Below are 24,812 nucleotides of genomic sequence, written 5' to 3'. Positions count from 1 at the left end.
CACACGATCTTATGGACACAGTTATTTAGACACCTACACGACTGCAGGCCGTCAGTTGTCGCTCTCGCTAACTTGAAAATATTTTTATATTTGCCAACGACAGTAGAGTTGACAGTAGAGAGGAGTGATGGCAAACCTGACGTTATTTTACAAATAAAAGCATAAAATAGCTTTATTATATCATTTGTAATAACAATTAATAATTTAAAACAAAAATATTTACCTATTTTTTGCATTAAAAATTTCACTTTGAACAAAATATTACAATTTCATTGAAGTGAAAGGTATTAGTTGTGTACATACAAAATGGACAACTGTGTTGTTTTGTGTATATGCCGGCCATTGTTATGCCTTCTTACAAATGTTCATGTAGAAGGATTCACGACGTCATTTACAGTTCACTGTTTGCCTGTGCTGCCATGTCGTGTCGCTCTCTTTGTGTTCGGAGCGTGAGCCTACCCCTGTAGCCCTGACAGACGACAGCGCTAATATGCTTTAGCGGGCTTAATTTACATTTACTTGCGCATTTGACCCATGTTAATGCAAGTTTGCACAAGAATTTCGTGCATTTAGCTGAATTTCCAAATTTGAGTAGGCAACACTGCTCAAAAATGGCCGATTTTTGCTATTTTTTGACAGATGTCGCTTGAAGTCTGCCGCCTCCTTTGCGTTTGCAGCATCAAGTGCTGAACACATAGAGCGCGACAGACTGCAAGCGACATCTGTCAAATATTAAAATACACAGTTATTGAGGAAGCTGCACAACTACATAACTGTGTCCATAAGAACGTGTGTATTTTAATATTTGACAGATGTCGCTTGCAGTCTGTCGCGCTCTATGTGTTCAGCACTTCAGAGGAAAGCAGTTTTATATTGCTAATTAAATTATGTGCAATTATATTAACAAAAACAAATTTTAATATATTTAGATGGCAGAAAATAAACAACGCACAGTTTGCTATCCGTTTTTCCATTAGTCTTGACTTTTTCGCCCACTTTTTCCGCATTACAATCAGATATTGCTTTTAATTTCACTCTATTATCTTTTAACGTAGTTAATAATAAACGAATTTTTTGGTAAAATTTATATTGATTTTCCAAAATTACCAAAATTACCAAAATTTCTATTAATAATTTATCTTATTCATATTTATTTCACTTTTTTTCTTTAAATAAATAAACAAATTTCACTATCAGCTGTCTAAATGCACAAGTCTGCCGTCTGTCACCATAAAATTGCAATGCGCATTAGCGTTGCTTAAGGCGCATTAATTTTGCTCGTCTGTCAGGGCTATAATGTAGAAATCCACCAGAGAACGTTATATAATATAAAATATCAAAACTGAAATAAAACTATTAAAACTTGTTTTTATATTTATAAATAATAGCATTCAACTCTGATTTTGAGTTAATTTAAGAAAATTTCAAACATATTGAAGACAAATTTTTATAATTACTACAGTCTAGCTATACTGGCAACCCTGCGTTGTGAGAGAGCAATCAGCTGACTCGTTTCTACGGTCTCGTACGGTAAAGGGGGCGGTAGAAGCAGTGTTGGCTGATCATTTACACATTTGCAACTATAACGACATTTGCTTAAGGAAAATGCGACCAGTTTCGCATTTTCCGTACGGAATCAGCAGTTTACGTTTTTTTTCAAAAGATACAACATTTTGAATTTAAAGATGGAGGACGACGAATGTTTTATACAAAATTAGGAAAAAGAATAAGACACTTAATGAAAATGTACTAGAATGAACAAACTTACTGCAATGTCAAAGCTAATCGACTTTCCGGATGCTTAGGCTCTCTCAACGAATTCTGTTAAAAGTGTTCCACAAGAGTAAGCAGAAGTCCATATATTATTAAGGTGATTGCTACACCATTTTCGAGAGAAAAGTTCTGCGAATTCGATGGAACGATGAGCTGTACGAGATATACGACGACATCGACATAGTTCAGCGAATTAAAAGACAGCGGCTACGCTGGCTAGGTCATGTTGTCCGGATGGACGAAAACACCTCCAGCTCTGAAAGTATTCGACGCAGTACCCGCCGGGGGAAGCAGAGGAAGAGGAAGACCTCCACTCCGTTGGAAGGACCAAGTGGAGAAGGACCTGGCTTCGCAATTAAGAAGAAGAAGATTGCTATAATATATTAGCCAATTATTTATTTGACAGTGCAGTCATTGGATTATGAAAAAACACAGTGTTGCAGAAAAACTGTGGCAAGAAAATTTTATCGTAAGGAACCGTACGTCTCATAAAATTTTTGCATATTCGTTAGAATGTTATTTTTGTAAAAGAAAATGATTTCTATGCCGTTTTCTTTTTCAATGTTGCAAACAGTTGATCTGCTACGAGGTCTGTGGGGCACTTAAAGTGGTCTGATTATGAATTTAAGTCAAAAAATTTTCCTTCACGTACAGCTATTTATGTAATTTTAGTAAATTCTGGTATTTTGACCCATTCACCCCTTGACTTCAATACAAAAATTCTACGGAAATTTTTGCTATCATTTTAGGTTCCAGCAATCTAAAATTAACTAGAAACAGCACATCAATTTTCAAAATGACTGTAAACTAGTGTTATTAGTAGAATAAGCCAATAAATTTCTGACAAATTAGTACTGAACAATTGCAACCTTGCGTTGGCCACAAATCAACCCGGTTAAAATTGCATTTTCACTGCAGTCATTATTTCCTAATTGTCAGTTTGTCGAAAAATTGTTAATATAGATTTTAGCACAGAAATTTCCACATATTATTGCTAAATCGGTAGAAATCAATATTTTTTTAATAATGGAGGCTGTGCCGCGTCTTCATATGTTATGGTTTGTTCTAAAAACCAGCCCATCTGGCACTTCCTTCGCCAATCTAAAAAAGGTGAGAAAATACAGGTAGATACTAGGGTGTTTAAAAATTTATTGTTGAAAATTTTATACAAATTAACCGAAAATTGCATTGTTATGATAATTATAAAGTTACTGATTAGGCCAAACAAATGTTAGGAATTTCCATTTACTCTACAAAGCAATGATATTTGTTGCCAAAGTTGAAAACTTTCAAAGAGAAACAATGAAACCGTGTGGTGGGGTAGTGCATATGAAAATTGAAAATCGTGAAGGTATAAGGACTGAGTCATACAAGTTAAATACGTTTTATTATTGTTCAGCAAAACATTATCTAGTCATAATTGTGATTACCGCAAAGTTTACTAAACAGTTTCGTTTCTGGCCTTTGTGCATTTATTGCGCCGACAATGCTAAAATTATTTTACCTTTCATTTTCACTATGTATAATAAATACAAATATAAATATCAAAATATTCGAAAGAAATCTTGGTATAATCATTTTTAACTTATTCAATCGAAGTGAAACATTAAGTTATAATATAATTATTTAATTTATTTTAGTACATAGCAGAATTTTACCAAGAAGACCCTGAGGCGTACTCCAAAGAAGTTTTCGCTTTAGAAACCCTTCGAAACCAAGCTTTACATCCCGGTAAAGATAAATGTACAATCCTAAAGCGGTACTATTGTCAACTACATTCGTTACAAAACCGATTCCCCCAATTGGCTGAGCGTAGCATGTTCACCTTCACTTGGAAAGATCTATACCAAAGCAATGTAAACGAATTTACAGAATTGCGCTACGAGATGGCCGCTGTTCTTTTCAACATCGCAGCTTCTCACACACAAATGGGTGCATCAGTGACGCGCGGAGACGTGGACGGGATGAAATTGGCTTGTACACATTTTCAATGCGCGGCTTGGGCTTTTGGCGAGTTACGTGAACGTTATAGCAATGTAAACGGCGGTGGTGATTTCATGGCAAATGAATTGCTGGTTTTCATGCAACAAGTTTCATTTGCTCAAGCGCAGGAATGTATTTTAGAAAAATCTTTGATAGACAATCGAAAACCCAATATTGTGGCTAAGGTTACAGCACAAATAGTTGTTTACTATGGCGCTGCATTAGCCGCCCTACTAACAGGTGGTGATGACGGACCAGTAGCACAAGTGGTTGATAGCTCTGTATTTAAACTTTGGAAGAAATATGTGCGCTTTAAAATATCCTACCTTAACTGCATATTATATTTGTATCAAGGACAACATGCAGAAGAGCAACAGAAAATGGGTGAAAGAGTAACACTTTATCATGTAATTTTTAGATAATACTATAACCAATAAACATAAATAACTAATAATTTTTTCTATAGGCTGCTGCGGATAAGTTAGAAGAAGCTCGTAAAGAGTCTAAAGGTTTACCAGATCAAAAGGAAATTAACGAATCTCTTATATTCACAGCAGATGTTGTGGAAGGAAAACGAAAAAACGCTAAAAACGAAAATGAGTTCATCTATCACGAAGCTGTTCCGGAATTGTCTTCTATAACCGCAATACAAGGAGCAAATTTAGTAAACGGTACAAGTTTCAGCGTCACCGACCCAGAGGTAGCTGGAGAAGATATCTTTGCACGCCTCGTACCGATGAAAGCACATGTTGCTAGTTCGTTATATAGTGAAGAAAAAGCAAAATTATTGCGTAAATTTGGTTCTAGCATTGAAGAGAAAGATGCGGAGCTGGCAAGTTTCATGAGTTCCCTGAACTTGGATAATCTTAATATTAATGAGGAAAAGGCCAACAAAATTCCACAAGGAATTATTGATCGATGTGCAGAGTTAAATGCAAATAAAACAGCAATACCGGATCTAATTTCCGCCATGTCCCAATTAGCTGAGATATGTACTGATGTAGAATCAAATCTTAAAGAGATTTCCACAATTCTCGCCGAAGAAGAGAATCAAGAAAATGAATTCCAAAAGCTTATTGGCGTGCAACGAACACCTAATCCACACATAACCGAACTGACGCGTGAATTTCAAAAATATACCGAAGCGCATGCGCGTGCCGGTGAGTCTAATGACACTCTAAGGAATGCAATGGAGTTACATGTGAATAATTTAAAAATACTATCGCGCCCTTTAAACGAGATACAGCAATCTGTACCGAAATTAAGTGCGGAACTTAACACAACAGAGCTTTTCAAAGATGTTAAATTAATTTTAAACAAAACAAATGAAATGAAGGCGCAACGATCACAATTTCATGCTGATTTACGTATCTCAGTGAATGAGGATGATATCACCGCTAAAGTAATTGCACATGGCAGCGATGAGGGTCTCCAACTACTCTTTGACCGTGAATTAGCCAAACATGAACGTCTAACACAGCTTTTGGATCAAAACATGCTCGCCCAAGCGAATATTTTACAAGCGTTGACAGAAGCCTATGCCAAAGCTGCGCCAATACTGAAAACTCTTACTGATGTTAAGCATAAACGTGAAGCATTCTTTTCATCTCTAGCAGCCTCATACGATGTATACGAAGATTTGTTAGCCAAATCTGCAAAGGGTTTGGAATTTTATAAAAAGTTATCAGGTAAGCAGTAATTTGAAGTGTATTCATTTTCGAGACCTAAGACATTTCGTTTTTAATAAATCCATGGCGCTAATAATTTCGGTTTCTTTACAGGAAATGTTCAGAAATTGTTGACCCGGTTGAAAGCAGCACGTGATGTGCAATCAGAGGAACGTCAGCAACGACTGAAAAACCAGCACACAACAACCAATCCTCCCGCAAATACTGGGAAGGCCGTCACAACAATAACTCCGTCTGCTACAACAACATCGATAACACCCAAATTGCGTGATTATCTGAAATCTAAAAACACCACAGCAAGTAGCATAGCTGCAGCCGGCATGTCCGATGGTATATCAAGTAACACAGCGCATCAAAACTCTCAATACATACCGCCAGTTCGCCCAAATCCTCTGGGTTCAGAAAATCCTACGCAAGCTGTTTGTTCCTCCGGTAATCCGTACACTGCGCATGTAATAAACCCTACCGGAGCTGTACCTGCGGTAGCACCTAACGAACCGCCACCCCCATATAGTTTGCAACAACAACAATATTATGATCCTAACATAGCGGGTTATACAAATCCAATGTACCAGCAACAACAGCAAAATATTGCTCCGCCAGCTTACAAATTGCAAGCATCTCCAAACTCTCAATTTGCTAACGTAAATGCAAATGTACCAAATTTAACTGGTAGCTATAATAATACCCCCGAAATAGGACAAGCTCAGCAACAACAGCTTCTGTACCTCCAACAACAACAACATCAGATGATGCAGCAAGCTGTCGGTGGACCTTCTACTTATGGACAGCAGCCGTCATCTCTAAATCCTATGAGCGCTTATGGAGCAAATGCAAGTACTTTAATGCCAACGCAGCAAACTTTAGCGGCAGGTTCAAACATTCCACCGGCTCTTGGGCCTACCAGCAACACATACTCTTATAATACTAACACTGATGCCACAAAACCCTTTGCCGCACAATCTTCGGCCAACGGAACTTTTGCCACCTCGCAAACTATAACCAGTGCAGCGGCACCTCAGCAAGCAAATAACTACACCAATCAAATGACTAATGTATTCGCAATAATCATAAACATTTAAAAGGTTATTTGTAATTCACTCTTTTGCTTTCTTAGGTTCAGCAACCGTATTCCCAAGTGGCAGGAGCAAACTTAAGCATACCCACGTCACATCCCTTATATGTAGCAACTACACAATCGGATGCTGCCCAAGCGGTCCCTAGCAAAGCACTGCTGTCGCTACAAGCGCCGTATGTGGTGAATAATTGGCAGCAATCACCTTATTTGGGAGCAGCAGACAGCAGTGCGGCGGCATCTCAATGCCAGCCGAACAATACTTTCCAGCAGCAGCACCAGCAGTTTTCACAACAGCAGCAGCTTCAGTTACAACAACAATTACAGTGTCAATCACAACAACAAATGCAACCTCCGCAGCAACAGCAATCTTTTTATCCACATGCTAATGACACAGTTAATGTTGCCAATAGTGAAAGTATTCCAATTCCTGCATCAGCTCAACCGGGAGTTCAGATCACCTCTGCTACACAAAACGCTGCAACTAACATGCAGCCTTATTCTACGGCCACTAAACATCCTGGATATAGCTACAATCCACAGACGGGACAATATGAATACGGCAGTGGTTATCAACAGGCAAATAATAAGTACTATGGGAAATATACATCATCAAGCACACCACAATCAGTTACCGTTGGTACGACTGATTCAGAGAATGCGACCAAGATAAACGTGGCAACTGGTTTTGATGTGAGTTACATTAGTCAATTACAAGAGACCTGAAATTACAACTATTACATGTTTCAGTCACCCGTTATATCCCATACTAAACAAACTGTGGCACCGGCTATTGCATCGACGGCCGAGGCGCCGAACACAGATAAATCGTCTAATTTAAGTTACTACTCCGCCCCGTATGGTTATCAGAGCCAAGGCATTGCCTCGCCTTACGTCTTACAACTGCAACAGCAACAACAACAACATCAACAACAGTCACTAGCTGCGGCACAACAACAGCAGCAACAGCAAAAGCCGCAACAAACCAATTACCAACAACAACATTCCACTTATATTCAAAGCGGTGCTGCTTCCATAGCAGCCACACAAACAACAAAAAGCGCCTCCGAGTACTCCTTCGGTGCAACACAAGCGGCCGTGACGCCAAATATAGAGACCGCCCCACCTACAAAAGATGTAAAGTCTGGAACAGCTGCAGCACAGTCCAACGTTGAGACAAAACCCATGGCGAAAACCGTTAAAAAGTCAATCAATATTGATTTGCTGACTGATATAGATTTTTCTAGCGCTGGGCTAGCCGTACCACCGCCCATATTGCCGCAGCCCGTATTGAAGCCAGAAATAATAGCGAGTCCGCCAAGTAGCCAAGTGGCCGTTGAAGTGAAGGCAAAAGAAGAGGTAACTAAACATTTTCCTTTTACGTAGTCTTTCTCACATAAAGCACTTTTAGGTAGGCCCTCAGAAACACTCTGCAACAACATTAGCGGCGCCAATAACTCCAACCAACCAGGCAGAGGTGTCAACAATTCCAACCGCTCCGCATTCACCACCGCCAGCAAGTGCAAAAACCGGAGCTTCGCCTATTAATTCGCCGGCTACACGAAAACCCAGTTTTGACAACCTTTCCATTTGCTCTGACTTAAGTTCGCTCGATACGAATTTTGATTGGGACTCGGTTTCTGTGCGTAACGAACAGCCATCAGATAAACATTCCAATTTTTCCACAAATTCCACAACCTTCCAGTTAAAACCTTTTGATCCATTTAACGATGACAAAATTTTGAAATACTTCCACAAAGAGGTTGAGCGTTACGAGAAGATAATCGAGAGTATCAATGTGAAAATGCTTAACGGAAACACCCAATTGTCAGCGAAATGGAAGGAGCTACACGATTTACTTGCTAAAGAGACCAATAAACGTACAACAACCATTGCTAAATTATTTCCGGAAAAGAATCGCTCCCTAGACTGTATTCCATACGATCATGCTCGCGTAAAATTGGATAAAGACACGGACGATTATATAAATGCCGCATACATCAAGGTATTACTCTACTTGGAAATTCGTTCAAACAAAGTCTAGATATGTAACGGTAAATCCTTTTAGAATCTTGGGACTGGCTGCCCGAACCTGATAATAGCACAAACACCGCAACAAAACACCATCAATGATTTTTGGTCTATGATTTGGTCACAAAAAGCGCGTACAGTCTGTTGTTTGCATACGCCAAATGAGGTAAGTAGTAGAAAAGTTTTTTTTTTTTTCAAAATGTAATGAAATTATGCCAAATATTATCAGATGTTGGATCCTTACTGGCCACAGGAATGTGAAGTTGATAATCATTACGATGATTTTACTGTGAAATGTGTTAAAGTGACTACTTTGTCGCATTGCGTGGAATATAACCTAAAATTGTCGATGCACGGGGCTGATGCGATAATCAGTTTGTCTGTGCTGCAAATTAAAGCTTGGACCAAAAGGTAGATAAGCTAACTTTAATCGCATATCCAGTAAAGTTATGTTATCTGATATCTGAACTAAATCATCTCTTCTGTAGCTTACCTTCGCAAACTATAGGCATTGCACGTAACGCTTTACAGGCGCATCAACAACGCTGCCTGGAATTTAACACACCAACCTCACCATTAATAATGAATTGCTTAACTGGTTCTGAACGATCCGAACTTATTGCCATAGCAATTTGCGCTATCTTAGCTTTACAAACGGCTCGACCAGTACTCATAAGTATGATTATAGAAATAGTTTGTTTTGCATTAGTATTCCCAATATTTTAATATTTATTATTATAATTAATTTTGCAGATGTCGTTGATATTTGGTACCGTATATGCATGCAACGGCAGAATGCATTGCGTGACATGGAGACTTTGGAGCAATCAATGCAAATTGTTCTCAATCATGCGCATGATGTACTCAATAAACGTAATTAAAATATGTGTACATACTAGCATACGCGCCTGTACTCAATTTTCTTTAATCATTCCAGGCGGCATCATGACCTCTTATCAAATGAAGATTGCACCCCAGATTGCTTCAAAGGAGAAGGAAGAAATTAAAGATCCACTGAACGAGCTTGATCCGTTATGGAAAATGAAGTAGATATAAGGGCGCGCACACTTGCTGCATATGCGAGACGCCGCTTTGACTGATCGTGGCAAGCTTTTAGGCTTTACGTTTTGCCCTTGCGATTCAATCGATTAGAACTGAACAAAGAAAAATGCAATTTGTAACGCAAAGTAAAAAACCATGAAAATAATTGTTAAAAACCAAGTATTTTTATTAAAACGACAAAAACAAATTATCTAATTATAATCGAAGTTATTAAACATCAAATGTTACACTTCAAATACATAAACTTCAAAACTATTTACTATTATTATACATACATATTTATAAACATATTCGACGAATGCAAAATAAATTTAAAGATTAAAAATGACAAATTAGAAAGTGGTATTTTCAATTTGATATTTTTGCAATAAATATAGGCAGCTGACATCTATTCTGAATTTGAATAAAACTCATTTTTGTGGGTTTTCCAACAATTCTTATTGTATTTATTGTTTCATTCTTTGCCGCTGTATGTGCAGCTGCGTCGAATATTTCTCGTATATTTTATACATCGAAAGCTGTTTGGTTTTTTGGTAAAAAGTTTGAATCACATATATAAACTGTACTCAAGTGATTTTAGTTCTTCACTAACTCGAAACTCGACAACATTAGCAGCTAATTAGACAGTTGCTAAAAGCAGACATCAAAAAGAATATTATGCATACATATTTTCATAGCATTTAAGAGTAAGTTTCGAGTTATTTTACAATACAGCATATGACACAATTTATATATTTACACCGATTTTTATTATTATTTCTTAATTAAATTTAAGCTGTAAAGCTTTCAAGTGAAAATAAATTATCATACAAAAGGTTTAATTATTTTCGTTTATATAACAATAAATGTTCAAAAAATAAATATCTATATCTATACATTTTAAATTGTTTTGGTTCTTATTTTTGTATTAGTGGACCATTCCGAAGTTGAACTCTGCACACGTGTTTTTCCACATACAAACCCATTTCAATAATTTCAAATATTACTTTACGCATATACTCCTTTTGTGTTATTATATAAATAATGTAAACTTTCGTTGCCAAATTTTTCCGTAAAACTACAATAGTGTTACCAGCCTCACTTCGTACTTAATGTAAGCGTTTAAAAAATAATAATGCTTTTGCAAATAACGAATTATTAATTTTACATAAAAGCGGTTCTTATAATATTTAGGATTACGCTTATTTTAAATATTCGAGAACATTTTATATTTCAAATAATATCAGCCAAATCTCGTGTTTTCTGTTTAGCGTTAAAAACACTAACAGTACTATTACTATTGCTGACTACCACCTCTGAAATGTAGTAGCAGTGAGTAGTCTATTTTGGTGCAAGTCAAATATAGAGATCTGCTTTAGGGTGAAGGATCTCGCTATCAATTGTAAATTTGAGTGTTATTTTTTCGTAATTAATTTTTACGTTGAGAAAAGTGCAAATATTAAATGAATTTTGCTTTCAAAAATGCTAAAAATGTAATTTGAAATCGAAACGGAGGCGAAACCCAAGACAATATGTTATATATATGTATGTATATATAATTAGCACCGGAACACCGGAATTGACTCGGATTTCATCCGACCAAGGGCTATTTTTTCGGCGATTTAACCAAGTTTGGATCGGCAAGTGTTACGATATATTAGCCGTTGAAACAAACTCTTTACTTTTATTCACTAAGAAGTTAATACTAGAAGCAATTTCCCCTGATACTATGGAAATATACACTGAATACCATTTTTCTGTAAAAAGTCAACAACTAGCTCTTTCTGTACTGTGGTTTTATCAATGTTAGAAAATTTGTGATGGAAGTTTACGTAACTTGAAGGTCGGTTATTCCGAGAGCGTTATAGCAATGAAAATCTTATAAAAATACGTATATACTCTTAACAAATTATATCGTTTCTCTATTTCGAGAAGTATCATAACATAACTTCAAACCTTCAAGGTAATATTATATTATATGAATAAATTGTTTTAGAATTCAAAAATATTTCAACATTTATGCTCTGAACTTTGATTTGAATATAGGCACCTTTTAAGAGGAATTATAGGTTTTATATCAAATGTTTTGGAAATAGAAATTAGTTAACTAAATATAGTGGCAATAAAATTAAAAATTACGGTGCTAGTTTGCCCGCTTAAAAATTATGGAATGGAAAATATATATAAATAATAATATAGTTTTTGTTTAAAGTTTTAAAACGCTTGTCAAGGCATACGCCGCTAGTTTGTGTATTTAATGGGTGAAAAAGTGTTATATACAAATTCTTAGAAATTTAGGGGACGCAAAATATGATTAAATATCCATACAGTTGTATTTAATTTGATTAATGGTGATTTATTCTTAAAAATAGTAATTAAAAAAGTAAAGGCGATGTTTATTTATTTAAGCAAAAATTGTATTTTTCATTTAATATGTACATTCCTGACGAGGCCGCAATTTATATAAAAATTTCAAAAATTAACATTCTGTTTTTTTCGCGCGAGTTTCAAATGTCGAATAAATAATTTATTAATTAAAAAAATTCGTTCCCAAACTCAAGATAATAACAAGTAAAACAGAAGCTACATACATAAACCATATTAATACAAAATCAACGCTAGAAACTTCCCACTCTATATTTACATATATATTCTTTATCGCTGAGAATTGTGAGTAAAAGTGAAATAGTTGAATTATATTAAATGTTTTTGTATACGAGTATGTTCAAATAAATGTTAATGTTTTTAATTCAATTGTACCAAATAATTATACGAATTTAATTCAGAACGGTAAAAATTTTGCTGTACATAAGTAGCTGAATATTATCTACAAAAAGATTTGATTTACGAGTATTTTGCAAAAGAAAAGCTTGTGTAATAACACTTATTCGCCATTGTTTTATTAACATTTGCAATGCTATTTAGACTACATGCTAGATATGGTAGAATTTAAACACGGACTTGCAAAATATGGCCCCTTATGTATAATGATTTCCACGAAGCTTTAATTCTTTGCTTTAATTCCATCTAATATTTATTCTGTCATGAATTGAAGTATTTGATACTCTACAATACGAATATATTATTTATTGTGTATTAGTGCCTTACATATGTACATATGTTATTTCATCTTTTTTAACGTCAAATGAAAATCTTAAGAGTCTAAAATATTTTCGCATCTTTCGTATGTACATATATGTACCTATGTATGTTTATAAATTAAACTTAGGGAATTCCGATAATTCTACAGAAATAAGTTTCTTTCCACTACAGACTTGTTCTGTACTCCGGTTTGAAAGCAAAACAAAAACAAATTTTAGAACTTTTAGCATGGAAACAATCACTTTCGAAATCAAAAAGCTTCTTAACATTGAAATTTAGGTCTTGAACAGATTTCGATTCCTGCAAATGCAATGTAATGGAAATTCAGGATACCTTCAAATAAATAAATACAAATAAACGTATCCTGATGCATTTTTGGAACTACCCCATAGGCACAGATCCACATTTTCCTTATTTTATGGCTATAAGCTTTAAGATTACAAAATCGGCAAAATGCATGCACTCATGCATATAGAGACGTAATCTTTTTGAAAACTTTCCATATATACATATGTATGTATATGTACAAATATATGTATATGAAAATGATAATTGTACATATCCATTTAATTAAAAATTACTACTCCATTGATTTTAAGGGGTTGTTAATTTAAAACGGAAATTTTTAAATACATTTTGGTTAGTTTAAAAAAAATATATATATTCGAGATAAAATATATTAAAAAACTAATTTGTAGAAGGTTCATAAATATCACGAAATCGTTCCGGCTTATCAACTAATATCAAATTAATTATAAACAACAGTGAAATTAAGGTCACACGTTACGCACAATTAAAGAGAGGATATCATAGTTATATAAACTATGTGTTTTACAATAGTTGCTTTATAATTTTACGCTTTAATTAATGCACATACTTTATGTTCAATTTTATTTGGTCAAAACCTTATTTTCATTATCCCATTTATGCATGTCGCTTTGCATAAACTACTTCTGATTTCAGTTTGGGTCCACCATCAGTGAAACAAGCAATATATTTTTTAATTCATTTCATTTCGTTAGTCAGTTCTTCTACATACCATTTCGCTTGGTGGAAGTTCGTTGATGTAAGCCTATCTATGAAAAGTATGTTCCAATGTCGCCTTTTAGCTTGGATTCGTTTTTATGTTTCCCGCGATGGTATAGCTCGGATATTGTAACAATCAGCTGTTCGTAGAAGATTTATCGGACCCGCTGCGCGCACCATTATTCGTTTCCAAATCGATTTCACTCAAAAGTGCCCAATTCTCGCTGTCACCATGTACATGCAAACGTATCTCTTTGATGGCGCCAATTCTTACATCGATTGCGCCCTCTGCGACACCGAAAGCATCGAATGCACCCACTATGAGAAACTCATCCGTTGTAGAATTGTACGCACTCCATACGGACGAATTTTCGCTTAAAGTATTGGCAGGTAACACTTCAATGGTAGTGTTGTAGAATCGATCCGATGGATGTTCACTATTACCGCTACGAAAGAGATAACGTCGTAGTAGTGTTGGCTTTTCAAATATGAAGCGCACCAGATCACCAGGTTGAGGAAGTAAGCCCCAAAAGTATGTTTCACCGCGATATGCACGCTTTAGCAAATAGTTCTTGTAGGCGACAATATTCGATCGAACTCTTGCTGGTGGATTATGCATGTGAGGATGGAATGCTGGTACTTTGGAACCAAATTGTTTATCCTTCAGTTTTTGTACCTTGCCCTTGAGAGAGGAACTAGTACCAATGTGTTGGAATAGCGATGGTCGATAGTGCAGCCAATATTTGGCTCGTTCCGAATTGCAGTGCTTTTGATCTTTGTCAGAGCGACATACTTTCGACTCGATAAAATAGTGTAGCAACCAATCGACTGGTTTATCATTATAGAACATTTGGAAATATGTAATTAGATATGGCAATTCGGCCGATTTAAACATTTTACCAATGAAACCCAACTGACAAAAGTCGAGCAAAAACCACGAAGGCTGGTCGGGTTTTGTTAGCGCACTCTTGGTTATAGCAAACTTCTTCATAGCGGTAATAAAATGTGATTTGGCCAATATATCGTCTTCCAATTGGACATAAAATGTGCCTAAAAGGATGAAATTTCTATTTATTCTTATCAATACTGGAAATATTAAATTTGATCAAATGAAACTTAAAATATGGAGGCCGAATTCTTACAGTGAAATAGTAAAATGGATCTTATTAAAAGTTTTAGAAAAGTCGCAACAAAACACACATCTGAAAACATTTTATTCTGTGGTTGGAAAACGAGACCGTAAGACCATATAAACGCATAACATTATGATTTAATTCAATTACCACGACAGTCGAGTTTACGTCACCACAATGGACTTTCAAGTCAGCAGCATTCCTCGAATCATTTGGAAATATTTTCTGCCATTACTACAACACAAGCAACACTAAATGTTCACATTTTTTTTGCTTTTCCACGTACTAACAGTTGCCATAAATAAAAAAAAAAAAAACTTTTTGAACGACTTACCTTTGGATTGTGCATAAGACATCAAATACGCAAAGTCCAAATTTTGCTTACTACGCCATTTCACACGCTCCAAAGAGTCCTGCAGTGTTATACGCAACGTGTCGAAATTAGGATAATACGACGGCGATGGTGCTATAATATCAATGAGGCCACAATCAACATACGCCTCGAAGTTCAACTCGACTTGTTTGGCGATTGCATGTACAGTTTCCTCCTCTGATTCGCCAATGAACACAATAATCAACGTCTCATTTTGCTCCTCTTCATTCATGTTTTCAATGAGGTTCTGCAATGTGCTCACCAAATATGACTGCTTTTCACGTCTTACCGTCGGTATGCCTAACACAATGCTAACATCTGTTCGACCCTTCGAACGTATATAAGCCGGACGCAGTGATGCCGCATCATCGAGTAAATGTGGAAGAAAGTTGTAGGACGTCGGCAGTCGTATTACAGCAGATGAACTGAAGCGCTGCGTTGTGTGTGAGTGTGTTGCGTTTTTAATTAATTGCCTCGCTTCCGGGCTTAACGATTTCAGTAGAGTTGGCAAACCCGATGCAGGCATTGCCGATGTGCTCGTGTTCATATCATTTACTGGCGGAAATGGCGCTACAGACGCCAAAGTCATTTTTGTAGCATTACTAAGATGTAAATACTGTGAAAGTATAGCCACATCTTCCTGCCGCGATCGATACATCGATTCTAGGTACTGTAGACGGAAACGACATTCGGCCAATTGTTGTGACAATGACTGCTCGGTGGATAGTTCTGGACCCATGATAAATAAGATGATAAGACAGGGAGTTAGCACCAGCACGGCAACCGCTAGTATACAGTTTCGTTCACGCAATTTGAACATTTTCGTTGTGATTCTACGGCTGCGCGTTGGTAGGACTAGTGGAACAAGATCTGTGTGTTTGTCACCGTTAATCATTACACAATAAAAAGTTTTATTCGTTTTGACATGCAATTCACAGACTTTCTTCACTGCCGTTGACTTTGTTAGTGTATGGTTGAAGAGTTAAATCAATTCGTATAGTGCGTTTATTGTATATGTATATAGTCCATTCAATAGTGCATAGCGCTAACTTATATTTTAATATATACAAATACAAAATAGTTTAATTTGCAATTTGCTGAGTACAAAAACTCTCATGACATCTACTATCCGCTGTTGCATCCTTTCCGCCTTTCCTTATTTTTAATCAGAATTCGTTGCTAGCATTACTAAATGTATTTTAAGTAAAATTGTTTTATGCTAGTCGTTTTTTGCCTCACTTTAGTTAACGTTAGATACAGCTGTTGTTGTTCTCATAAGCCACCTTGCTTTGCGCATCCAATCGATCGCAGATGTATAGATGTATTTATGGGTATACTTCATTTGGACTTCTGTAATGAGGCACAAGAAATTAGCAGTATTTACATAAAATCACTCAATATTTTGTATCATAATTTATTTTGGTAGTTATATAAATATATTTATCTATTTTTTATATTGATAGTAAAATATTATATATCATGAAATTATGGTACATAATTTGATTGATTTAGAATTTCTATATGTTTTCAGAGTATCCAGATCACGAAAGCCTTGAGCCACTCCTGTACTAATCAACGACCAGTGCTGTGTGGAATTTCATTCAAAGAATAATTTTCTTTAAAGTGACAAGATATTTTGTTTGTTAGGTAATTGCTTCAATTATGCTATTTCAATGTGATATTTTTAAAATACTCTGTGGAGTACGCAACGTAAACTAACGAGCCGAGATTTATAACCGGCCCATGACGACCATTACGACGACATCGTCTTCCTTCTCGCGAATGCTGTGCAATAGAACCATCACAATCATTTTGCGCAAGTGGTCTTAATTTATCTGTGGTGAGGTGAGGTTGAAATTGTATAAATCTCCTCAGGTTACATACTCCCAGCTTGGCGTTTATGTGTGATGACTAAATTCTAAAATACTTCTTACAAAAACAAAGCTTTGAAAAAATATAAATGCAGCATAATATGAACTCGCCATGGTCTTTATCCTGTAATTTTGCCCACCCAAAATAATATTGTTTCAAGTTTAATGTTCAAGGCCTTTTTCAGGGCAGTCAAGATAAGTACTGTCAAGTCAATTTTTAATATTAGTATATGGTCCGCCACACAATCAACATAATACAAAGTAAATAAAGCACTTTTTTCTTAAAACCACCTTTGGGTTTTCCATAAAATTAATATAGACACGTAGTTATGTATATTTGAGTACCTTTTATTTGCGCAGTCCAAACATTGTATATGTATGACGGAAAAATAAATGTACCATATGTTCGTCGTGTCAATACATTTTCAGCCCAATTGTTCCAGAAAATTTTATTAAACGCGACAAGTTAAATAGGAACTTCTTGTTGGTTTAATGGTCATCAGTTGGATTTAATATCCTTCATTCACAACAAATAGACCTGTTGGTATTAACTTTTAATGCATTATCATTCCATAGAACTTTATAATTAATTATAAAATATTTTCATATTTTCACATTTTTATACTTTATAATTAACGATGGAGAGATTAATTTATACCATAATATATAAAAAGTTAAAATTAAAATTTCGCCCGAATGATTAAAACCAACCGTATACTATTGCAAATTGCAAGTTGCAGTAAAAACATTGCCAATGTTCTCGTATCGAAGTTTCAGGAATCCACTAAATTAAAAAAAAATATGTGAAGATGAAAAAAAAGCATTAGAGAAATATCATTTAATATTGATAGAACTTATCTAATTTAATAATAAATTTGTATAAAAATTAAAATTTAACTATCTATATATAAGAAAAAACGTTAACTTCGGCTGCACCGAAGCTAATATACCCTTCACAGGTGCATTTCTTTTAGTAACTATATGTCTAGTTTGTATGGAAGCTATATGCTATAGTAATCCTATCTGAACAATTTTTTCGGAGATTATGTTATTGCCTTAAGCAGTAATCCATGTCAAATTTCGTGAAGATACCACGTCAAATGCGAAAGTTTTCCATACAAGCCTTTGATTCCGATCTTTCGGTTTGTATGGCAGCTATATGCTATAGTGGGCCGATCTGAACAATTTCTTCCGATATTACATTATTTCTATAAACAATAACTCATACCAAATTTCGTGAAGATATATAATTAAATGAGGAAGTTTCCCAAGCAAGCATTTGATTCCGATCATTCAGTTTGTATGCCAGCTATATGTTATAGTGGTCCGATATCGGCAATTCCGACAAATGAGCAGATTCTTGAAGAGAAAAGGACGTTTGCAGAATTTCAAAACGATATCTTAAAAACTGATGGACTAGTTCGTATATATACAGACAGACAGACGGACATGGCTAAAACGACTCAGCTCAACATACTGATCATTTATATATGTATACACTTTATAGGGTCTCCGACTCTTCCTTCTGGGTGTTACAAACTTCGTGACAAACTTATAGCGGGATTCTGTAACCAGTCTCTAGTCTCTATTTGAGAGATTTTGACGCAAAGTCTCAATTTGAGACTAGTTACTATTCACTAAACAGTCTCTAGCGTTAGTCTCAAAATATTGAGACCTGGTAGTTAGCAGGTCACAAAACTAAAAAGAACTCTTGTCTGCCATTTTGAATATACTGAATAGAGATCATCATAGATATTAATCGATTGTCGTTTCTTTATATTTTGTAAGCAACTCAAACACGAAAAGGTTAAAAATAAATCAATTTTACATAAATTTCGTAAATATTATGAAACAAAGTGAACATATATTTTTATTTTCATTGATAATTATGTTTTTTGACTATGTTATAGAAAATTAATTATTTGTTATCGACATATTTATTTTCATTCAAGTGTAAAAACATCTCTGAATAATGAAATGTAATAGATTTTGTGACTGTCACTTACAGAATAGCAATATCATCTCAAGTCTCAAAAATTGTCTCTAACTTAAAATCTCAAATTTAGAGACTTGAGACTGTCTCAAGTTACAGAATCGCACGGTTAATATACCCTGTTCAGGGTATAATAAACTAAACAAAAAATTAATGGTGTGGCAACACTCTGCAAGTTGTTTCTGTAAAATGGCAGCAAAAACATTTGAAAAGCACAGAGCGCAAACATCGACTTCCGCAAAATCGTGGCCCGAGTCCCCTGATACGACCTATCTTATGGGAGTGCAATGTAAATGATCAGCCAACACCGCTTCTGCCTTCCGCATTACCGTAGGATGCCGTAGATCTCCACGACATTATAGCAGGAACAGCGAGAAACGCCCCTCCCTTTCTCAGTTGCCGTCCGTAGAATACAAAATGTGTCAAAAGTTGAGCCCGTAGAAATCAGCCATCTTTGTTTGTTTTCATTTGAACAATGTTGCCATTGCTCAATACGCATACATATATAGTTTTGTACATATCTAAGTTTTCAATTACATTTTTTCATAATATAAAATATCAAAACTGAAAACAAACTATTAAAAATAGTTTATATATTTATAAATAATAGCATTCGACTCTGATTTTGAGTTAGTTTAAGAAAATTTCAAACATATTGATGACAATTATTTAATTACTACAGTATATCGAGACTGGCAACTCTGCGTTGTGAGAGAGCAATCAAGCTGACATGTTTCTACGTGCAAAATCCAAATACCGTAGAAATCTACGATATCCTACGGAAAAGCGGGCGGTAGAAGCGGTGTTGGCTGATCATTTACATTGCGCTCTCATAAGATAGGTCGTATCAGCTGATTCGGGCTGCGGTTTTGCGGAATTCGCTGATTGCGCTCTTAACATTAACGCGTTATACTTCATCCTATTTATAAAAGAAAAATACAATTAGATGTTTATAAGAATTTTATGAAGGTGCTATGTTTGTATTAAGATCAAATACATAACTTTGAAAAAAAACTTTGCTTTTGCATATAGACATAAAGGCTTTATTGGTTTTTTATATTCATTCAACGCCAAAATAATCAGTTTTGTGTGTTTTTCTTAATATTCTTATATCGTGAATACCCTTAAAATAGTTGTATTTGTTATCATTGGCGCGATTTGATAGTGAACAAATAGTACGGTGGGTATGTTTTCATATCGTCACGTTTTCTCACTATTGCATTTAGAGACAAAAGACAACTGAGACATGGCAGGGGATAAAACACAAGAGAAAGCACCAGCGATACACAAAATTTCATTATCAATTCGGGATGGTATTGAAATTCGTGCAATACAAGTATGTCATCGTGACAAAGTACTAGAATTCCTACGATCACATTACTATCTGGAAGAGCCTTTGACAATCGGAAGTGATCCAAAAGAACAAGATCCGGAGGATGAAAAATTTAACATGTCACAGATATCTCACGGGACTAGTTTAATGGCATTGAATGAGGAACGGATTGTTGGAGTTTTAATTTCCGGGCCAAAGAGTAGTAACGAAGCCGATCATTTATTCGAAGATGCCGAACGATTCGGACCCACTAAATGGGGTACTGCTTTAAAAATCTTAGCATGCGCTGAAAGAGACTCCAATGTCTATGTACGATACAACGTTTTGAAAGCATTGCATATTCATATATTAGCTGTAGACGCAAAACTACGCGGACGTGCGATCGGCGCAAGTCTGATAGAAGAGATAAAAAAGCTTGGTCGCCAATTGCTTTATCCACTGTTGACTTTGGACTGCACCAGTTATTATTCAGCAAAACTCTGCGAGCGTCTACACATGGATCTTGTGAATGTTATAAAATATGAAGATTATCTGGATAAAGAAGGCAAACCTATTTTCAAACCTCCGCCTCCTCACCAATTCCTTAAAACATTTGCAACAAGATTATGAATATTTAAAATAATAGTATACAGCAGAAATAAAAATTGATTTGATGTATCACAGCTGATAGTATTTCGTATTTCATACTAAAAGTATGTAGGGGAGCACATAGTGCGGGCGGAACCATTGTAAGTTATTCATATTTCAGCTGTCTTCGATTCGCCAACAATTACCAAGGCAGAGAATGTAAAAACATTAAATTTGCACCTTCTCTATGTTTTAAGTTCTCTGGCTGAGCATGCAAAGATGTTGTAAGAGCCATGCGGGAACTCATTGTTCATTACAGTCATGGACATAGAAATTGCACACTTTGAGCAAGTTATTAAACGAACATGAATGTAAAAACAAAACCGAATCGGCGATAAATTGCCAGAACTAACTAGACAGGAAAATTCGTAGTTGCCAGAATGTCCAAGTGGCGATGTTTGTTTAACCATCTACTACATAAAGGCTGCCGGATTGTTCAAAAGACGCAGTTCTAGTTAGAGTGCTATTGAGATAGAAGTAAAAAGTTGAAAGTTACCGTGCGATTCTGTACTGTGATACAGTCTCTAAATTTGAGATTTTATTAGCGGGATTCTGTAACAAGTCTCTATTTGAGACATTTTGAGGTAAATTCTCAATTTGTGACTAGTTACTTTTCACTAAACAGTCTCTAGCGTTAGTCTCAAAATATTGCCTCAAATTTGAGACCTGGTAGTTAGCAGGTAACAAAACCAAAAAGAACTCTTGTCTGCCATTTTGAATATACTGAATAGAGATCATCATAAATATTAATCGATTGTCGTTTTTTATATTTTGTAAGCAACACAAAAACGAAAAGGTTAAAAATAAATGAATTTTACATAAATTTCTTAAATATTATGAAACAAAGCCAACATATACTTTTTATTGATAATAATGTTTTTGACTATGTTATAGAAAATTCAATATTTGTTATCGACATATTTATTTTTATTCAAGGTTAAAATCATGTCTGAATATTGAAATGTAATAGATAACAGAATAGCAAAATCGTCTCAAGTTTCAAAAATTGTCTCTAACTTACCGTGCAATTCTGTACTGTGATACAGTCTCAAGTCTCTCAATTTGAGATTTTAAGTTAGAAGAACTAATAGGGAGCATGCATCAGCTTCTTTGTAAAATATGGTCGGACGAAAGCATGCCCAACGATTGGAATTTAAGTGTGCTATGCCCAATCCATAAAAAAGGAGACCCCACAATTCGCGCCAACTACCGTGGGATTCGCCTCCTCAACATCGCATATAAGGTTCTATCGAGCGTATTGTGTGAAAGATTAAAGCCCACCGTCAACAAACTGATTGGACCTTGTCAGTGTGGCTTCAGACCTGGAAAATCAACAACCGACCAGATATTCACCATGCGCCAAATCTTGGAAAAGACCCGTGAAAGGAGAATCGACACACACCACCTCTTCGTCGATTTCAAAGCTGCTTTCGACAGCACGAAAAGGAGCTGCCTTTATGCCGCGATGTCTGAATTTGGTATCCCCGCAAAACTAATACGGCTGTGTAAACTGACGTTGAGCAACACGAAAAGCTCCGTCAGGATCGGGAAGGACCTCTCCGAGCCGTTCGATACCAAACGAGGTTTCAGACAAGGCGACTCCCTATCGTGCGACTTCTTCAACCTGCTTCTGGAGAAAATAGTTCGAGCTGCAGAACTGAACAGAGAAGGTACCATCTTCTATAAGAGTGTACAGCTGCTGGCGTCCGACGATATTGATATCATCGGCCTCAACACCCGCGCCGTTAGTTCTGCTTTCTCCAGGCTGGACAAGGAAGAAAAACAAATGGGTCTGGTAGTGAACGAGGGCAAAACGAAATATCTCCTGTCATCAAACAAACAGTCGTCGCACTTGCAACTTTGAAGTTGTAGATAATTTCGACTATTTAGGAACCAGCATTAACACCACCAATAATGTCAGCCTGGAAATCCAACGCAGGATTGCTTTTGCCAACAGGTGCTACTTCGGACTGAGTAGGCAATTGAAAAGTAAAGTCCCCTCTCGACGAACAAAAGCTAAACTCTATAAGTCGCTCATAATTCCCGTCCTGCTATATGGTGCAGAGGCTTGGGCGATGACAGCAACCGATGAGTCGACGTTACGAGTTTTCGAGAGAAAAATTCTGCGAAGATTTATGGTCCTTTGGGCATTGGCCACGGCGAATATCGCATTCGATGGAACGATGAGCTGTACGAGATATACGACGACATCGACATAGTTCAGCGAATTAAAAGACAGCGTCATGTTGTCCGAATGGACGAAAACACTCCAGCTTTGAAAGTATTCGACGCAGTACCCGCCGGGGGAAGCAGAGGAAGAGGAAGACCTCCACTCCATTGGAAAGACCAAGTGGAAGCGACCTGGCTTCGCTTGGAATCTCCAATTGGCGCCACGTAGCGAAAAGAAGAAACGACTGGCGCGCTGTTGTTAACTCGGCTATAATCGCTTAAGCGGTGACTACGCCAATTAAGAAGAAGAAGAAAAACTAGTCACAAATTAAGACTTTACCTCAAAATGCCTCAAATAGCGACTAGAGACTGGTTACAGAATCCCGCTATTAAAATCTCAAATTTAGAGACTTGAGACTGTATCACAGTACAGATTCGCACGGTAAATTTTCTGCTTGGAGAGGAGTTCATTATGCTCCTTAACCGGGAGCATAAGCGTCTTACTGTGTAGGTGTTCGATAAGAGACATCAAAAGGCCGTATTCTAGCAGGTCTGGAGTTTCCTCTTCTGCGTACCACTGCATCCAGGCGACCATATAGGTGTTGCGTAGTTAAGGACCGGTCGGCCGATTGCCTTGTATGTTGCCAATAACGTTTCTTTGTCTTTTCCCCATGTGCTGCCGGCTAGCGACTTGAGGATTTTATTGCGGCTCTGTACCTTGGAAATAATCGCGGTCGTATGAGGAGTGAAGGAGTATAGACTATCGAAAGTTACACCTAAAATTTTATGGTTATTTACAGTCGGAATTTTCACGCCATCGACTTCAATATTAAGCTCAAGTCTATACTCCTTCGTCCCGTTCGTAAAAATGGTCGCTGTGGATTTGGTGGGGGAAAGTGCGAGGTTCCGTGCAATGTGGAAACGAGAAAGGTCGGAGAGGTAGCTGTTTACCTTCGAACACATGCCATCGATTCCATTGCCCGACGTCAATATCGTACAAACATCTGCGTACGAGGTTATGGAAACCCCCTCTGGTGGCTGCGGGAGTTTCGAGATGTAAAAATTAAGCAGTAGCGGGGAGAGGACACCATCCTGCAGAACCCCCTGTTTAATTCTTCTCAGTTTGGATGTTTCTCCTCGAAATAGTAGGGATGATTGACGACCGTTCAGGTAGTTCATGGTCCACCTCTTTAACCCTGGAGGAAACGTGGTTTTCTCAATGTCCTGCAATAGCGTTGTGTGGTTGACTGTGTCAAAAGCTTTTGACAAGTCCACCGCCAGGAGGATCGTTCTCTCGCAGGGTGGTTTCTGGCTGAGGCCACGAACTATCTGAGGGTTTATGACGATAAGTGCTGTGGTGATGCTGTGCACTTTTCGGAATCCATGCTATGGCTAGCTAGGCTCAAGTGGTGAGTGAAGGTCGGGAGTAGCAAGGCCTCAAATGTTTTCACTACTGGGGAGAGGAGAGTTATCGGACGATAAGTTTCCCCTTTGTTGGCGTGTTTCCCAGGTTTCAGTAGTGGGACCACTCTTCCGACTTTCCACACATCGGGTATTTGAAGAGTGGTCAGCGACAGATTGAGGACCTTGGTGA

At 36.6% G+C, this 24,812-nt stretch overlaps 3 protein-coding genes across 5 annotated transcripts; 2 read left to right on the top strand and 1 right to left on the bottom strand.

Moving 5' to 3' along the window:
• Positions 1–2,693: 2,693 nt before the first annotated feature.
• On the top strand, positions 2,694–9,940 carry LOC120776603 (tyrosine-protein phosphatase non-receptor type 23). The gene is made up of 12 exons (XM_040107389.1): positions 2,694–2,883; positions 3,414–4,163; positions 4,223–5,444; positions 5,538–6,499; positions 6,562–7,212; positions 7,270–7,878; positions 7,931–8,524; positions 8,588–8,716; positions 8,780–8,961; positions 9,039–9,226; positions 9,304–9,423; positions 9,488–9,940. Exons 1-12 carry the CDS (start codon positions 2,800–2,802, stop codon positions 9,598–9,600), a joined length of 5,604 nt encoding a protein of 1,867 aa, XP_039963323.1. The 5' UTR covers positions 2,694–2,799; the 3' UTR covers positions 9,601–9,940.
• A 2,529-nt stretch (positions 9,941–12,469) lies between these two features.
• Positions 12,470–17,896, bottom strand: LOC120776872 (alpha-1,3-mannosyl-glycoprotein 4-beta-N-acetylglucosaminyltransferase A). Of its 3 annotated transcripts, none has more exons than XM_040107929.1 (4): positions 17,808–17,896; positions 17,442–17,634; positions 15,187–16,575; positions 12,470–14,769 (listed from the first exon to the last, which is right to left on the bottom strand). In XM_040107929.1, exons 3-4 carry the CDS (start codon positions 16,118–16,120, stop codon positions 13,856–13,858), a joined length of 1,848 nt encoding a protein of 615 aa, XP_039963863.1. In that variant the 5' UTR covers positions 16,121–16,575; positions 17,442–17,634; positions 17,808–17,896; the 3' UTR covers positions 12,470–13,855. The 3 variants fall into 3 exon arrangements, with proteins under 3 accessions (XP_039963863.1, XP_039963865.1, XP_039963864.1); XM_040107931.1 differs by lacking the exon at positions 17,808–17,896 and adding an exon at positions 17,755–17,770; XM_040107930.1 differs by lacking the exon at positions 17,808–17,896 and adding an exon at positions 17,722–17,746.
• Positions 17,897–19,861: 1,965 nt separating this feature from the next.
• On the top strand, positions 19,862–21,075 carry LOC120777383. The gene has a single exon (XM_040108674.1). It carries the CDS (start codon positions 20,336–20,338, stop codon positions 21,029–21,031), a length of 696 nt encoding a protein of 231 aa, XP_039964608.1. The 5' UTR covers positions 19,862–20,335; the 3' UTR covers positions 21,032–21,075.
• Positions 21,076–24,812: the final 3,737 nt, after the last annotated feature.

Source organism: Bactrocera tryoni, chromosome 5, assembly GCF_016617805.1.
Source record: "Bactrocera tryoni isolate S06 chromosome 5, CSIRO_BtryS06_freeze2, whole genome shotgun sequence".
NCBI classification, from domain to species: domain Eukaryota; kingdom Metazoa; phylum Arthropoda; class Insecta; order Diptera; family Tephritidae; genus Bactrocera; species Bactrocera tryoni.
Note: the sequence above shows the minus strand (reverse complement) of the source record. Positions and strands in the feature narration are given on the sequence as shown.

What these genes read in the sequence shown, in the direction of transcription:
- LOC120776872 (XM_040107929.1), bottom strand. Translation starts at nt 16,120, where the DNA reads ATGATTAACGGTGACAAACACACAGATCTTGTTCCACTAGTCCTACCA. An exon ending in GTCTTATGCACAATCCAAAG is followed by an intron (nt 14,770 to 15,186) that starts GTAAGTCGTTCA and finishes TCATCCTTTTAG; the next exon opens with GCACATTTTATGTCCAATTG.
- LOC120776603 (XM_040107389.1), top strand. Translation starts at nt 2,800, where the DNA reads ATGGAGGCTGTGCCGCGTCTTCATATGTTATGGTTTGTTCTAAAAACC. An exon ending in ACACCAATCAAATGACTAAT is followed by an intron (nt 6,500 to 6,561) that starts GTATTCGCAATA and finishes TTGCTTTCTTAG; the next exon opens with GTTCAGCAACCGTATTCCCA. An exon ending in AAGTGAAGGCAAAAGAAGAG is followed by an intron (nt 7,879 to 7,930) that starts GTAACTAAACAT and finishes AAGCACTTTTAG; the next exon opens with GTAGGCCCTCAGAAACACTC.
- LOC120777383 (XM_040108674.1), top strand. Translation starts at nt 20,336, where the DNA reads ATGGCAGGGGATAAAACACAAGAGAAAGCACCAGCGATACACAAAATT.